The 18,590-nt window shown below is 42.3% G+C and overlaps 1 protein-coding gene across 1 annotated transcript in view; it reads left to right on the top strand.

The window, feature by feature from the left end:
• Positions 1 to 18,590, top strand: part of LOC117493410 (RNA binding protein fox-1 homolog 3-like) — a 238,042-nt gene that overhangs the window by 94,410 nt on the left and 125,042 nt on the right. Inside the window, 1 exon segment of the mRNA XM_034143951.1 lies at positions 16,646 to 16,755. Coding sequence (XP_033999842.1) covers positions 16,646 to 16,755 — 110 coding nt within the window.

The raw sequence follows: 18,590 nt of genomic DNA, 5'->3' as shown, positions 1-18,590 counted from the left end.
CTAGAATTGTGCAGAAAGACTGAATCAAAAGCAGAACTTTTAATTGCATGTTTGCTATATATTTGCTCATTAAACAAGTCATTCAGCTTGTAAAAAGCGGTAAAATACTCACTTATTAAATATTAGACTATCAAAGACCAAAGTGCCAAATTGGTCGACTAAGAGTGGGCAACCATAGTTTCAACGCTGTATAATGACAAGGCAAGGCAAGTTTATTTATATAGCACCTTTTAACACAAGGCAATTCAAAGTGCTTTACAAAAATGGAAGACATTAAGAAAATGGCATTTAAAATCAGTCATTAAAAAGAAAAGATAATAAAATAAACATTAAAAGAAAAAATACATGGATAAAACTTACAGTGCAGTTTAAGATGTGAATAGTTCAATTAAAAGCAGCGGCAAAAAGAAAAGTCTTCAGCCTGGATTTAAAAGTAGTAAGAGTTGCAGCGGACCTGCAGGTTTCTGGGAGTTTGTTCCAGATATTTGGAGCATAATAACTGAACGCTGCTTCTCCATGTTTAGTTCTGACTCTGGGGACAGAAAGCTGACCAGTCCCTGAAGACCTGAGAGTTCTGGATGGTTCATCATTTAGCAGGAGGTCAGACATGTATTTTGGGCCTAAACCATTCAAAGCTTTATAAACCAGCAGCAGTATTTTGAAATCTATTCTTTGACACACAGGAAGCCAGTGTAAAGACTTCAGAACAGGAGTGATGTGATCCACTTTCTTAGTGTTAGTGAGGACTCGAGCAGCGGCAGATTATTAACAACATTTTACCTTCCAAAGATAATTTGTCTAAACATTGCAGTTGCACAACAGCTAGCCCAATGGCGGTACCACTGATTCCTGCTTACTGCTTCCGGTAGGGCTGTCAAACGTAAATGGTTTTGATTACTTGTCGATTTGTTGATTTGAACGACACATCTGGGTTTATGCAGAATCATGCAAAAGCAACACTTTAAATTGTGTGTTTTCTATAGATTTGCTCATACAGACCTTTAAATAAGTCATTAAGCATGAAAAAAGCTACTAGACCTTAAATATTAGACGACCAAATCAACCAATTAACCGACCAAGAGGGAGCAATACTAGATTTTGGTGCAATGACAGATTATTGCCAACATTTATTTGACCCTTCTTCTGGTTTGACCGCCTGAAGAAAACTTGGCTAAAGTGTTGAGTTCTGAGAAAACCTGTTGTAGTAAGCAAAGTTTGCTGAAAACAATGTTAGTACAACTGACAGAAACGATTGCCAACACGACAAGACCCAAGGTTTAATGCATTTACAATAAACATGTAAGGCCCATGAGGTAGTGGTGTTTGCATCATGTCATGTTCATGTGCAATATGTCCTCTGGCTCAGTGATTAGAGAGTGTGTTTGGATAAACTGCTACTGGACCAGCGTCTTATCCAAATTCCTGTCATCGTGACGGAACCCCAAAGGGTCTCATTTGGCCGACAGTTCTCCCTTCGGCCTTCGTGAGATTTCATCATCTCCTCTAGCCCGTGAGTTTGGGGATCTGGTGGATGTTGTGCACGCGCCAATGCACGTGCATGTGTGTGTACCTGTGTGCTGTGTATGTGTTTCCCTTCTACACTTCTCTGTGCACTTTCTTCCTTCAAATCTTTTGCTGGGGAACTTTGGTGACATTAGTATTCCAACAACATCGCAGGGGTCATGCGATCTACGCCCCGCTCCCTCCCAGCAGTGCATCTCGTTGCCCCCTCCTTCCCCCTTTCTCCCCCCCTTCCCTCCCCTTTCTCCATTTTGTAGGCTGCAGCACTGCATTAACTAGAAGCACGAGGAACAAATAAAAATAGATGGGCAAAGTTGTGAGATGTGAGCCCTGAGGGATGCACTGTACGGATATACATTTTCTGTGCGCATTTGGTAGCGGCCCCTCTCGTCAAAGAATATTATCCCGAACCCCCCCCTCCCTCCTCACACCACCTCACCCCTCCCATCTTTGGATCATGGCAGTAATTCAATTGGGGATAGACAAGAGCAGGATTTCCTTGATGCTTTTTTTCCTTTCCCTATAAACGGGTTGTCTGCCTGTCAGCATTGATAATGCTAGCTGGTGCACACTGCGGCTAACTCTTCCCAACCCGCGCTGCCATTCTCCATACTGCTCCGGCATTGAGGAGCTTCTCCATGATTTACTCTATGCTTGTCTGCCCATCTGGCTTTTTGCTCATTGGCTCTGCCTCCAGAGGACCGGGGCCGCCCGTCTCTCATTCTCTCCCGCTGATCTGTTTTTCTGTTTGACGATCTAAGCATTGTCCATCTGATACGTCTGTGTGTCAAGGCTATCTTATCTATCTGTGGAGATGGGAACGAAATGTGATCTGACGGGAGGTTGGATTTACTGCATGCTACCTTACAGTCACTCAGTCACCCCTGATCTCAGCTCTCTGTTTGAGTATCCGAGCTGATCCATTCTGCATCGCATGTGATCAGCGAGGCTGGCTTATGCCATGCTCAGAAATAAGCCCATCCACAGCAGCAGGTAGTCCGAAGCTATTCACATCATCAGTCAGCTAACAAGGAGCCACATAGGCAACTGATGTGCAGGCTGACAGGTGTGATCGACCAAAAACCTTGACACCGAGTGTGGTCGGTTTCCTCTGAGCGCTTCATCTCTCAGATTTTATTCTGACAGTTTCTTGACAGTGCTGACTTCAGAACTGTATCTAGCACTCTAGACACGTTGTTATCATTTTACAAAATGTTGAACATCATGTTAATGGGTGTCAGGAGAATGTGACAAGGTGCGGCAAACATCACAGCTGCACTTAACCAAGCTCCACTTTGAGCTTTTTGTCACTACGAGTCAGAGCAGAGATCCAGCACAGTCCCCTGACATGTGAGGGTGAGAGTTCACACAGAGGACAAGCGACCCCTATCAGCTGAGAGTTAATGACCAGCAGTGGTTACACTGTCTAAAAAATAGACAGTTTCAGTGATCTTGGAGGAATGTTGTATTGTTAGGGTGTTCGAGTCAGAAAGTGTTGGAAGCTTAAACATATTGAATCCTGTTTGAACAGATGTGTTGTCAATCAGGTTTACACCATAACGGTATTGGTGTATAAGGGTTTACACATAAACACAGTGAGAGAAATCAGGCGCAATAGATCATAATATAATAAGAAATTGTATTTATGTAGCACTTTTAAAAATAAAGAAACATAATTATTTACTAAACCAAACAAAAAATGATATAACCAATGTGAACCAGTTACAAGTTATACATTGAGCAAAGTAGCATAACATGAGCAAAAATCCATTATGTAAAAAAATATAACAACTATTTAAAAATAAATACATGAAATTATAAAGTAAAATGCCTTTATATATGCTTTTTAAGTAATGTTTGAATATGTGCTTACAGATTTTGTGACATTCCCAACGTTCACTAATGGAAATACACCCAACCATTTTGTGGACATGGAAGTATTTTTATAAAATATGTTTGAAGTTGTTTAATCAGTGGTTCCCCATTATGCCGGCCTGTCACCATTAAATTGTGGCCAATATATAAACGGCCCTATGTACATTAAATGTTGGACACAAGGCTTGTGCCATGTCCATTATTCAAACAGACATCCCCAATCAAACTGTGTGCGCCAATCAGTAGAAAGCTTTTCACCAGCATGTGGTTGCCTAATAATAGAAGATCTAAATCTAGTTTTAATCATCAAAGATGTGGATGTTTTATGTGATGGGACAGCGAAGTGGATCCGGGGTCCAAAACAAAACCGCTAAACGAAGAACAAGATGGAGAGAGCGGGAGTAATAGGCTGCATCAGAGTGGTGAGGAAGCTAATGCCTCTCGAGACTGTTTGTAAGTGAGGGAGGCCTTCGGACGGCGAGCTGACTTCAGTATGTGCATTACTCTGCCACATAAATCTGGGAGCCCCCGCCTCGTCTGCCTGCTTTGGTTTGGCTTTAATTACCTGAGCTATCCTGCACTCACCACCAGCACTTCCCTAATGGGGCTGCCTCGCTCGGGCATCACTCACACTCAGTCCGGCCAGCTGGCAGGATGGCCTGCGGGGGGAGCCTTGGCCCTCCTATTATAACTCCAAGTCGGTGCCCTAACACACCTGTAGTGAGAGTGTGAGTATGTGCGGCTGTCCATCTTCTCAGCTGTCACACAAACTAACTGGTGCAAGAAGCAGCATTAAGATTCCTCATATATAAGCATTATCCGTATTATATTAACCGACGTTTGTATTTGAGCTCACGCTGAGCAAGAATACCCCGTAATTTGGCCTTCCATTATGCCATTAAGTATGGGGTTAGTTATGTGTCCTTGGTGGGGCGGGGGGGGGTTACTGTCAGTCAGTGACATGTCAGGCCAGCTTCTCCACTTGTTAAGTATGTGTGCTTTCATTCTCTTTGTGTACAGCTGCCTAACAATGTGCCAAGAGCTTTCAGCGCTGACTTAAAAAGCATCAGGCCTTTTTGTTCCCGCCGTGTGAGCAGACAGAGACGACTCGGTATGAGCGGCTCCTGTCCTAGGCACCGCTGTTGAACGACTCACGGTGACCTTGGAGATTATTGCTATACTAGACAGAAAAAATGCTATATGTTTGTCAAGAGCTGTCTGTCATCAATGAGCTTTTGTGTTGGCTATCGATCGGCTCCTGGGCAGGACACCGGGGTTGATGGATGCACAACAAACAGACTCTGCATTGCCAGCAAGCTGCCCAGCCAGCGGCCCCCCCCCTCATGATGGGATGTCAAGTCTGGGAGAGTTGCTGCTCGCACCCCCCCCCATCAAATGTGAATTCACCAAACTGTTGGCCCCGCCTTCAGCCTTGTGCACAATTGAGCTGCGTCCCTAAATGGCGATTCATTAGCAAACATGAAGTGGATTACTGTAGTTTAGCCCTGCTACCCATGCGTCGATAACAGGCCCTGATTGCTTTGTAAAATGTTGCGAGCAGCTAGCGAGAGCTCTGCCACTGTATCTGCAGCATGCACATATAAAGATAACAACACAATTCCCCTATCAGTTGACCTGGTTTCTCTTCAGTTAGCAGGCTCCAGCCTCCAGGGTGCAATTGAGAGTGCCTTGGTCCAATACTGGATACAACACGAATGCCAGGCGCGATGCAACAATCATCATCCCCTGTCATCTTGGCATTTTTTCAGGAAGTGAGCTAACGCCGCTACATTATTCAGCCTCTATCTCTTAGACAAGAGAGAATGGCATTAAAGTTAATTTCAGCGCAGCTCCAGCTGGTGCTTTTGCATGCACAAAGTAGCTGCGTTATTATGTATTTTTATTGTAAGAGGAGAAAACGCATTCTGTCGGAAAATCTGACTGTTGTGAAGTGTTTGTTTTCCACTCTTGTCTGGGTTTAACCCCGCCCGGCTACTAAGCGTGGATATTCTATGAGGTCAGACTGATCGATCAGCTTTGATATTGTATAGACCCCACTCAGCTTCCCCCAGTATGAGCGGCTGCTGCAGCCCAGTGTTTTCCAATGCAGGATTACTCATGTCGTCCACCTGTGGCTACCAGAGATCTTAAACAAACAGACGTCATCCGCCGTTAGCAAGGACATCAAACTCCCAAAGCAAACACACACACACACCTCCAACCAAACCAATCAGGGAGCAGCAGTTGACCTCTGCAGTTTAACACCTTACAAAACTGAAAAGATCACAAAATATGAGCTGTGAAATCTTTACCGCCCCGCAACCATCTTTCTTTTAGTTTTACTGTCACATTATCGCGTAACATCTGGGCTATGAGTGTGTGCCACTAAAGCAACACAACAACATGGGCAGAGAGAATCAGCCATTCTGTGTTTCACAGGTGCTGGACTGGGTCCAAATTGATAACAATTTTTCAGAGTTTGTAGACTCAATAACACTTAGAAGGATACAGGAAAACAACAGCGCCGGACATGGAGCGGAGGTCTGGCAGATTACAGGAGATTTGTCGGCCCCTGGGAGTTCTCACTCAGCTGATGTTGACAAAGCAGGGCTGATGTAGGATGGTGAAAAAGAAGCTTTTCGAAGAGAAACCGTTCATGTACACCAGGCTTGTGTACGATCCATTTTGAACTTTCTTTGTCCTTTTCAACACCCTCTCCCGACCAAGGATGAAGCGTTGATGAATAATTCATCAGTCAAATCCAAAAATCTATGAAATAAAATCATTTGTTGCCCTATAGTGTGCTTGACAGAGAGATTGTTTATAAGGGTAGTAAAGCAGGACTCGAGCGTTGGTAACAATCAATAGTCTGATGGAATCCCGGGGCCCTCGCTCTGTGCCAGCGCACATCCAGACTGAGACATCAAAACGGCTTTTGGTTTCCATCCCCTCGCCTCTTTCTCCAGAACATTTCCCAGCCAGATGGGCAGTTGAGGCATTTTTCATTGGTCGTTTTGCATTTGCATTATTTATCTCTGCATTAAAAAGCCCCCTTTCCTCCTCATCTCGAGGTTGTCATTAGCCGCGGAATGTTGCGATGATGCAACATCCAATTAGGATGATAATGCCGTGACCGATCATAATGGCGATAATGATAATGAAGAGATAATGATAAGAAGCGATGGAAATGACTGTGGCAAATAGGTATGCTGTTTTTAGTATGATTCCACAACAAAACACTTTACCAATAATTATAATTATTATTATTATAATGAGTGTGAAATCCCCTCCTCCTGTCATTCTGCTTCCTCTTCATTCCCGCTGCTTCTCATTAGCAACAGGAGCGGTCACAGCGCTACCTCCAGTCATTTTACCAGTTCCCCCCCCAACCCAGCACACCACCCAGTCCCTGCAGCCGCACGGCCAGTGAATGGGGAAAAGTGTAGATTACTTATTTATCTTCCCATGTTAGTGTACGGGCCCGTGCACTAATGAGGAGTGATTAAAGAAAGCACAGAGTCACTTCTTGTAGAGATAGAGTCCAATGAAGGGAGCTAAGAAAGAGACAGATACAGAAGTGGGAAAACCTTTTTTGATGTACTCGGCTTGGGCACAAAGCGTTTTTAAAGAAGGCAGGGGACAAGATGCAATCTCATAGTTAAAACCATGGTTCCAAGCTAGGGACAATTCAGTTGTGGAAACAGTACTCAAAAGCTTCACTTAAATATGCTCCTTTTCAGGTTTTATTTTTTGTATTTTACGCTTCTACTGGGACATGTCTCCATGCTTTAATATTCAAAAAGCTCTTTATTTCTCTCATACTGTGCTGCAACACCTCTTGTCACCCTCTGTCTGAAACCAGAGCCCAGTCTGCTCTGATTGGTTAGCTGGCAGGCTCTGTTGTGATTGGTAAAGCGCTTAGTGATCTCGCTCCTTAGCCTATCATGTACAATGTTGGAATGCTAGCCAATAGAAGCGCAAGCGAGTAACATAGTGATGTCTCTATGTCACAGAAGTAAACCAAGGAGTCTAATGGAGGCGTTTGAGGCAGGGGGGGAGTGTGTGGGAGAGAAACTCACTCTCCAGGGAACACAGGGATTTTAGCCTTTGCAGACCATTTACATGCACAAAAACCTATAACACACTAGAGGAAGGGGACAACCAAAAAAAACACAAGAGCCCCTATAGTCATACCACAGTGGATAAATAGTCTGTTATAAGTGAAAATCCTGCATTCAAAATATTATTCAAGCAAAATAAAACAAATATTCGATATAAAATATACTTAGTGTACCAAAACTTAAAATAGTCATGAAACAAAATTGCCTTTTTCTGAAAAATATATATGTTATCAATGGATTGTAATTGGTTTATTTAATGAATTGTCTACTGCAAGGTATCTTAATTAATTATTACATCATAGTTTATAAAAAATGGTATTCATGATATAATCCTGCAAAGTAACAGAAGCCGTCAGATAAATGTAGTAGAGTAAACATATAATATTTGCCACAAGTACTTCAAATGTACTAAAGAGCCGTACACAGTAGCCTACTATAGCAAATGTACTTAGTCACTTCACAAAAATAAAATATCACATTAAATATCACACAACATTTTATCAAGTAATTTTCGAATCATAAATCTATCGATCATAAATCTATCTATTCGATTTATGATCGATAGATTTATGAATTATGAATTTTCGAAGATGTATGATTCGAAAATGATAAAAGTAGGGTAGACATGTGGATATTATCCGGCTGAACAAAACGTGATCTGTCTCTTCAATGTGTGTCAACCACAGACCTTATTTCGAGCTATTTCCCCAAATCCTATGGAGAAATTGCATTGGTTTTTGTTGAAGGAAGTGGTAAAATGCTCTCTTGCTTCCGGGTTTTAGGACGCGTCACTAGGGCACTCTATAGCAGGCTTTAACAAGGGAAGACCACGGAGAAACCCCCATGGGGAGTTTCTCTTTTACTGTATGAACGTATGGATGTATACATTATGTAGATAGAACTGGCCCTAATCGGCCCAGCGGCTTAGCAAAACCAAAAAGGAATCCACTTAGCAACGTGGCTAATTTACATAGCTTTGAGGAAAACGGGGTCTGTGTTTAGTCAGCTTTGGATGGCAGAAGCAGGAAGAGCGTCAGAGTCTGACACTCAGCGGGAGACGAAGCAGCTGGCTGACTGTTCGTCTGACGGGAGCTGGGTGGCTGCACTGCTACGGCTTTGATGTGCAAGGCCTCTCATCAACTCGCATCAAAAGCTGTTTGTCAATTGTGTTATCTTTTCACATCCACCACATGCAAAAACACTGTCAGGGCTGTGTCGGCATTACATTTTATCTTCACACTCAGCAGCTACTGAAAACAGCACAAAAGCTCAAAGTGTTTTCTTTTCCTTCACCTTCTTTGACTCAGGTACTAACAGGTTTCTGGAGCATGGTTTTCAATGAGTCATGGTAAATACATTTCAGTTTTTTCTAGCTTACAATAGACCTATTGCACGTCCATAAAGTCAATTGATATTCATGAGATTCCATCCTGACTTTAATGGCATGTTCATGTCATGACGGAGTTATCGTTATTACAATTTTCCGACTTTTAAATAGTATTAACGTCAACATCAAACTCGTGATTACGATTGGAAGATAGATCCAACTTGGCACTTAATAATGAGGAACTGCTTAAAGATCATAAATAAAGAATAGGAGTATATGGGCATCCCCCTTTAATACTCATCATACAAAGCTGTCTATAAATTAATTGATAGGGTGTTATATTGTCAATGCTCAATATTTTAATCCTCACATATACATATAATCATGCAACCATCTTAGATAAACGCTCGCTAGTCATTAACATGGAGATCTTCTCCATTCCTATCATCCTTCCCATATGCCTTTAACACAGCAGAAGAGTCTTAAAAAGGTTACTGGCAAAGCACTGCTAAGCTTTTCAATATGCTTGGACGATAGAATCCTCTGAAACACACCCCACTTTTGGGGGTTTTCCAACTTCCTGTAGTATGTTTATAGGTTTGTGTGCATGTAAATGGTCTGCAACGGCTACAATCCAAAAGATAATTTGTTTACTTCTGTAACATAGTGACATCACTACATAACACGTGTGCTTCTGTTGGGTAGCGCTCCATCAGAGTGTAGTGACAGGCAAAGGGGCGGGACATCTCTAAGCGGTTGACCAAATACAACAGAGCCGGCCAGCTAACCAATCAGAGCAGACTGGGCTCTGGTTTCTGCAGCACAGGCAGTATGAGAAAAATAAAGAGCTTTTTGAACATTAAAGCAAGTTCAAATGTCACAGTAGAAGCATAAAATACAAATATGAACCTGAAGATGAGCATATGTCCTCTCTAAAGGAATAGTCTCACGTTGTGTTTTTGTTCTTGCTATGAGCAAATACAAATTACTGCACTCCTGTCTGTATAGTATTTATAAAGTTACCACCAGCTAGCTTCTAGCCTATAGCTTAACTTATCATAAAGACTTGGATTATGGGGGAAAGGCTAGCTTGTTTCAAACAAACCAAATATAATGTGATGATGGCTTAGCTTCATACCAAACTATAGTTTTCTCATGAGACATGGGAGTGGCGCCAATATTCAAACTCCGCATGACTTTTAACTATCTGACTTCTGCTTGGGAGCTGGAGGGTTGCCGGTTCAAGTCCCTGAGTAGACCAAAGTAAGAAGTATGGACTGGTACTTGGTGAGGTGCCAGTTTACCTCATTGGCACTGCCATGGTGCTTAAGCATAGCAACAGACACCCCCCATTCCCCCCCCTCACACTTCTCCCCAGTCGCTGTATTATAGCTGTATAACTGTGGCTCCTAGTACTATCATGGGTTAAATGCAGGTCAAATCTCACTGTGCTGTGTACATTTACATGCGTGACAAATAAATAGAGTTCCTTTTAAATCTGTTCCGCTAACTACTGAATATTAGTATTAGTCTGGACTCTGATCAACATGTTGCATTCATTAGTGTCACATACTACAGTCAATTTGTCTTCAGACAGTTTCATATCTATCGTTTGGGAAGTGAACAACACTGACTCGACGACGCTGATCTCTCATAATAAAAGGCCAATATATCAGCCAATCATAACGCATCTTGACATCCTCTGCCTTCCCCACCTCTCCTGACCTCCTGTCTTCTGTCTGAGCGTCTCTTGCAGCTCAGTGGGCTTTGATTTAAGATCTCTGCAGCAGTTTATGGTTTATATATCCGAAATAGACGTTTTAATAGGCCTTTTACTTTTTTTCCCCTTATTGTATTGTGCAATGTAAGCAGTAATCATAAATTATAATAATTAGAATTTGTTGCTGCCGGCTGAAAACCTTGCACGGTATCTCTGAAATGTCAAGTTTTCACAAAGAATAACAGCCTTGTGCAAAGCTTGACCAACGCTGATTTGAAATCATTTATTACATTTTCGAGCTTTTATCAGCCTATTAGGACGGACGTGCAGTATTAGTTTTGTGTATACCTCTTATACACTAGATATATACTGACTCTGGTCTGATGTCAGGAGAGATTTTGAGTCAAATGATGCACAAAACATCTGGGAAATGTTCCTTTGATGGAGTGATGCATCCGAAAAAAACATGTTGTGTTAAATATTTCACTCAGTGTAAACATCATGAGGCTTCAATTAGGAACGGAAACACCATGAGACATCCTTCATATACATGATGCTGTGTCAGTGTGGATGAAGATGATGGTGGTTTTAGAGGGGAAAAGAGAAAAGGGGGGCATATTGGAGTTAATAGCATCTGCTGGTTGTTTTTACTGGTCAGATTGACTCATTGATGTTTTTTTCCCGCAGGATAAGAAAATATAATAAGCACATCTGCATTTGAGCTTGATCCCTTTTCTCTATTTTGTATTCACCCACTCTCTTTGCCGGGGAAAACTGCCATCAGGCTCAGAGGCAATTTGTGGTACCTTTTGAACACGTCCTTAACAGTACCATCATGCGTCCATCAGTGCCACGGAGAACACGGTTTTATTACTCCATTTGATTCCATACAAGGTTCATTCCCCACATTTGTTATGCATCGTGGGCTTAGCTCAGGCAGGAAATAATCTGGACAGCGAGGGGCTCTCCGTGTTACGGCTCAAACAGGATAAAGCGCTGACAAATTTCGGACCGGAGGACTGGTGAGCGGGGAGGGCAGGAAGAAAGAGAGATTAAGAGCTACACCATTGTTTACCTCCTCTAAGGTGCAGGATACTGTGTCGTTTATAAATGTTGCTAGCTGTTATTGGTTACCTCGCAGGCTTTGGGGGAAAGAGGAAAGGAAAATGAGAACAAAAAAAGACAAACTTTGGGAAAGACCCAGGAGGGGGGTTCGATACAACTTTAATAATGCGTAGCAGGAGCTAAATGAGCCATTCTGCGGTACTTTAAGACGTCTTCCCTCCACCCATCCCCCCCCCCCCCACTCCACCTCACGCACCCCCCCCCCTCTCAGTATCAGGGCCTGAATTATTAAAAGTGTTGTTTTCCCTTATTGCATTGCAGCAATGTGCCTCGTTGCTAGAAATGAGCTGCACATTCTGGAGTTTGAATGCTTAAAGCGACCCACCTCCAGAGGCAGAGCCAGGGGAGGGGGCCGGAGAGCACGCACACGCACACGCACACACACACACACACACACACACACACACACACACACACACACACACACACACACACACACACACATATGTATATGAATAACCACAGTCCCCTATAGTGTCTACACTAAGTTCAAATGTTTTTTCCTTTTTTCTCAGATTTGAAGCTAGACCCAATTACACCATTTCTGACTGCCACTACTTCTAAAATGTTGCTTTAAAAAATGCTTTAATGATGAATCAAGTATTAACATAAATATCTTCTGTCAATCAATGAATTGCCTCATTTATCTGCTTCAATATTATGTAACTTTAATGGTCATATTTGTTTTTCACATGTACGTGGTGATGAAACTTTGACTTCCAGTTCATTTTGAATAAATCTGCAATAATTAAAAAATCCTGGCCAATAAAATGTTGCAATTTAGTCCTTACGTTAACATTTTCTTCAAAGCAAATCTGCCTCTCTGAACATTAAGTTGTTTAAAGATGCCTTATTTTGCAAATGTTCAGGTTCACATTTGTATGTGTGCCTCTCTGTGTTTACATGCTTCAATGTTTCAAAAGCTCTTTATTCTTCTCATACTGCCTGTGCTGCAGCACCTCTTTTCACCCTCTGTCTGAAACCAGGGCCCAGTCTGCTCTGATTGGTTAGCTGGCTGGCTCTGTAGTGATTGGTCAACCACTTGGAGATGTCCCGCCCCTTAGCCTATCGCTTACAATGTGTTGGAGCGCTAGCCAATAGAAGTAAATAGTGTTAGTAAAACAAAGGAGTCCAATAGAGGCGTTTCAGGCAGAGAGTGTGTGGCAGAGAAATGCCCTCTGGTGTGAACTTTGGGATTTTAGACTTTGCACACCATTTACATGCATGCAAAGAAAAACACATATATAACACGCTACAGGAAAGGCAAAACCCAGACCATATAATAGGTCCCCTTTTCCTAAAATCAAGTTACATTCTGTATTCTCCTGCAGAAGTCTGCGTCATTTTTTATTGTTTCAAAATGCAAACAACCATATATTGAAAATACTATTCCTATTTTTAACAAAACATACTACTACACTGACAGATTGTATTGTTTCAATTATATTGATCTAATACTCAAATATAGACATAAACACCTTGTGTGTTGCAGTATAGTATGTATTCATTCCTTTTTGAAAACTTTAAAAGATTCTAAAGTTTAAGGTTGAATATTGGCATTCAGAATAACGTATGAGCAAATTCAATCGTACAAAATATATAAATAACAGCATCTACCTTGAAATAAGCTCCATGAATGTCTGCACTAAAAAAATCTGACTTGCAGCCCAAAAATAGGAAAAAGAGACAGAATCAAACAAGCTTCACTGATTTAATAAAACACCATCTCCTTCCCTTCCTCTACTCATGCAGCCTTTTCTACATGGCGGATTATTTGGGTATTAAATCATGTGATACCTGCAGGTTAATGCCTTATTCTGAAATCCCCCCCCCCCAAAAAAGTTGAAGATAATGCAAAGTAGACTGCAGGTTGCATTCCCCTCCTTAGAAGCCACACACACCAGCATTACACACACACACTTTAATCACACAATTAATAATTAATCAGAGGTTGGGCTCAATGCTGTCGAGTCTGCAGATGAGAGAACGGCTCCAACTGCTGAGAGGGGGCCCGAAAAACGCAGGATTAACAACCAAAAAAAACAAGAATATCAACAGCTCATCCAGAACCAATAAGCAACATGTCATCACTTTAGGTTAGACGTTATGGAAAAACTAGCGCTGATGCAAACATGGAGCCGAATCCATTTGTAATACAGAAAGAAATATACATACAAAAGCACCCGGTTTTACAGCTCTGCAGACTTTACAAGGGGATGAAGCTGTCTCTTCTATGTGACATTCTCTGCATGCATATATGGAGAGTTTGATGATATGCTCTGTTCGCTGCATGTAAACACCATCAATAATACCATAACAAACGGTTGGTGGAGCAATAGGTCAGGGATGTGTGTACAAACAGTGATAGCATCCGCTGCATTGATTTCAACTGCTCTGGAATTGATCATAACAAACACCAAATGATCATTTTGTTGCGTTTCTTTATTCCCACTGATGTATTCAACATTTTCCAATACTGTTTGATCAAAAGTTTACACCCTCTTTTTTTTCTCTGCGCTGCAGCAGCTGTAATTACAACATGCACAATGACCTCATTCTGCTGTGTCAGTAGCGGTAATGTATAGCCCCTTGATCTTAAACTGCAAATAAAAACGGTGTGCACTTATTTTTCCAATGTGCTGACTACATTCCCGGCATTCTTTAGACATGGCTGTGACGGCGTATCAGAATGTGATATAAGCACTGCTGCTTCTATTCGTCTGACAAGGTCTCTCTTGCCTTAATATGCATTCAATAATGTGAAATGATATTAGTTGTAGGAGCTCATTGACTGTGCACTCGGGGTCTCGCCGTGTCTCTCCGTCTCTGTCGGTATCGCGCTCTTCATCTGTTCTTCTTCCACACACACACACAGAAGAAGAAAAAAAGTGGGAGGCTTGAACCGCGGATAGCAGCAGAGCAATCACACCGAAGCAATGCCCCCCACGCCTGGCCCATTAATAACAGTAATACGCACACCGCGCCCAAGCCAGCACTGCCGAAAGCACCACTGACACTTTAATGGGCATTTTTTACTTTTGTTTTTAAATAATGCATGTGCTGCGTGTCAGCACTGCTTCACTCCACCTCTGGTGTGCCTTTGCAGCGTTCCTTTGTGCAGAAATTACAATGGGGACCTGTGTTTCTGTGCTGCCTCCTCCATAAGCTGCATTCATCACATACATGGGGACGTCAGCGTGTACTACATCACACTCTTGGGGACGTGTGTGTGTGTGTGTGTGTGTGTGTGTGTTTGACGGGCACGCATGTGTGTTGCATGTGAGCTAATTAAGAGTGTCGATGTGAGGGTGAACTGTGTGCTGTGGACACGACTTACTGTACACAGAAAGCTTTGCATTTTACAGCAGTATGCTTGACAGAATGCCAGTGTTATTGTGTGTGTGTGTGCAGCATATATGTTTTTTTAACCTTTGATTTGACTTGGAAAGCCTCTGAGAGCCAAAGTGAAACTGTAACTTGAGTTCTGATCCAGTCAAAATGAAAATGACAAGAAATCCACTCTTGAAATATGACAACAGTATTCAATGTGGTTACAAGAAGGGTTTAAGATAAGCAAATACATAGTTATACATGCATGTCTGTATTTTTAATTGATGTTTAAGAAGCCTTTAACAAACAAGCCCAGGAGTGTTGCGGTATAAACGCCAGCAGCTCGACAAACTGAATCTGTTTGAGAGCTGCATGTATAGAAAAAACAGGGAGAAACAGCTTACTTGTTTTTTTGGATTAGATTACAGCCGATATGTTCGTCAGAAAAGGGAGCATTTGTGCAATCAACACTAATGGTAGCCCTTTTCCACTAACATGAAGGTTATTGTACAGTCCACACCCTGAATTTTGAACAACTTTGAACATTTCAACAGAAATGTAAAAGTGGTTCCTCGTTGGAAACGCTATTTATAAGGTTTTTGTTGACAGGAAAGCAAACCATGACTTGCACTTCAAAGTATTCTACGTGTCCTTATCATGTTCCATCATTGTTTTTTGGATATAAACAGATGTCTGTAGTAAAAAAGCTTGCAGGATATCAATGATGACTACTGTGTACTTCTGTCACACCAGGGACATGTTGTAGGAACAGGTCTAACATGGTCACTGTAACAGGGGACCCAAATGCAATACACATCCATGTCTCGATATAAGGAAAATGGAAACAAATACAAAACTTGAACGATAGCCTTGTCGATACAACAAAAATGGCGGTTCAACAGTGCTCTGCAATTTAAAAAAACGTAATGAGGCTCAATCTTGGGGGCGATAAAGCATTTAATGAGGAGCTTTCCAAATACCAATCAGGTATTCTCAAGGTCCTATCTGTGTTGATGATTGTAATATCCCTTCATCATTGCAGCAACAGTTGCTTATTTCGTTACAGCGGCCCAAGACAAAACCCCAAAATGGGCCTTCGTAAAGCTGGCAATGTCTTCGACTAATTGTGACTTATTGATGGAAAACTCTGAAGTGTTGGAGACCAACATCATGATTGTGATCAAATGTGTCAAATAAGAGTTTTTTTCTCTAACCCTTTTTTCCCTCACCTATTTGATGCCTTTGATGTTATGATGAAGCGCTTACAAGTCGACACTGACATGTTTTTCTTTCAGACAGGTTCTAGAGATTTGTTCTTCATATTACACCTCTTTTGGTCATTTAGATATTGGAAACTACAGTGTGTTTTGGATCAGCAGTGCTCGGTTGTGTAACTGTATTGATTGTATATGAGCTACACATGTATCTGACATTACATGAAAGGTCAATAAACCTCGGAAATCAATGTTTATAACAATCAATGATGCCTTCTCTATTATTTCTCTTCCGGTGCAATGATTTCCTTTGATTGAATTTGCCTTTTTTTTTGTCTCAGAGTGCATACAATTGCCCCTCCGGCCGCTTCCTGTCCGTTTCAATGCTTGTGTTTTCTCTGTGTCCCCGCAGGAAACACGTTGTGTAAGTCAGGAAACATTGCTGTCTTCGGGAACGTGGTGTACAGCGGACTGCTGAACGATCACCTCTGGCATTTGGGAGTGCCCCTCTTTACAAGACTGGTAAGAGCAGCAGGCACACTTACCTCCATTTTGTCAGAAGACTTTCATGCAGTGCTGTTGAACCCCAAACAGGCTTCAGGTGCAGAATTCCCCAGTGTCTCTAATAGGCTGCTTTTGATGCCCGCTTTGTTGCCATGTGTTGGTTGAAGTTATACAGGATGTGACGGTCCTCGGCTGTGGATGTGAGACTACAGAACCCAGCCACATCTTAGCGTCTTATTTCATATCTCTTTCCGGCTTCAGGTAGGAAAGTCCCATGTGAGGAGAAACAAAATATGTGTGATCTCCGGCCATAAAAACAAAGGTGAAGTTAGGTGTTTGGATTAGTTTCTTCCCAGTTTAATCTGGTACACTGAGAAAAGGCCGGCTAAATTATTAAAGAGGACAAACAATGCTCATTTTCTGGTTTCATATTTGTATGCTGTGCCTCTACTGTGACATGTTTACATGTTTAATGTTTGAAAAGGCCTTTATTCGTGCTGCATGTGCTGCAGCACCTCTTCTCACCCTGGATGTAAAAAGAGAACTTGATACAGCATTGGATGTAGGGCCCTGTTCAACACTATTAGAGTTGCTCAGTGGCGAATGAAGCCCAAAATGGAGCGACTGTAGATTCAAAAAGTACCCGTATCTGGGCCAATATAGAGCATGCTCTCTTGAGTTTCCCTTAAAGGTCCCATGTCATGGCCATTTCTACTGATCATAATTACATTGTTGAGGTCTACTAAAATATATGTATACTGTGCAATTTTCCAAACTCACATTGGTTTCTCATACAGCATCTCTGTATAGTATGTGTATCCACTCTCTGTCCTAAACGGCTTGTTGGAGCTCCTGCCCCCCCCCCCCCCCCCCCCCCCCCCCCCTCCCTGTGAGCCCAGTGTGCTCTGATTGGTCGGGACGTTGAGAGGCTCGTTGCTGCGAGGAGCGGATAGGCTTCCGGGTCAGCGATACAGGAGAACAAGCGAAACTCATCCTGAGCACACACAAACACTCACAGCCGAAGTAAAAACAATAAGTGTGGCTTGATATTGAGTAAGAGAAAGGTTTATAACGCTGTGAGAATGGGTCTGCGGAGAGCATTTCTCCGCCATCCCAACGTAGTAGCCCGAAAAACGTTTACCCATTTAAACAGTCGTGGTAGATACCTTGTTTGTTTTAAACATCATAAATACACAAACAACAATGAATACTTACAGGTTGTGTACCCGAATCTCCCGCTGGTCCAAACAAAGTAGGAACAGCATCGTTCTTCAGTGCCCTACGCTGTACATATCCGGCATGAATCGCTGAGAGGTTTGGGAAGCTTTGTTTCGTGAAAGGCTGGCAGAGGGTGTGGCCTCTGGGTATTCACACGTCACAGTACCCAGGAAGTAAACAATGGAAAATGAGAAATCTCCAACGAGGCGTTTTGGGGCAGCATAGACTGTGTTAGAGTTTTACTCGGTACAGGGTGTACTTTGAGGGTGTTTGACTCTGCAGACCGTTTACATGCATAAAAACCTTCATAACACACAAGGAGACGGGTAATAACCGGAAAAGCATGACATGGGACCTTTAAGCCGAGTAAATCGCCAGAACGCCGACACCTCCTCATCACTCCACCGCTCCCATGTTTTTTTTTGTGTTGCCATAAGTTATTCTCTCTCCGTTGGTGCGCGGGGCTAATGCTAATAATGCTAATGTCAGCAAATACAATGGCGGCTTCACAAAACTTTTCAGAGTTTTACGGGGCGTGGTTTGCAATCCGCCTAGCCAATCAGAAATTGGTACTTTTTTCTCCCCAGGATAGTACCACCTCTCTAGCAGGCACTAAACATGGGGGTAAAAGTTCT

The sequence above is a fragment of the Trematomus bernacchii genome, unplaced genomic scaffold (genome assembly GCF_902827165.1).
Source record: "Trematomus bernacchii unplaced genomic scaffold, fTreBer1.1, whole genome shotgun sequence".
NCBI classification, from domain to species: Eukaryota; Metazoa; Chordata; class Actinopteri; order Perciformes; family Nototheniidae; genus Trematomus; species Trematomus bernacchii.
Note: the sequence above shows the minus strand (reverse complement) of the source record. Positions and strands in the feature narration are given on the sequence as shown.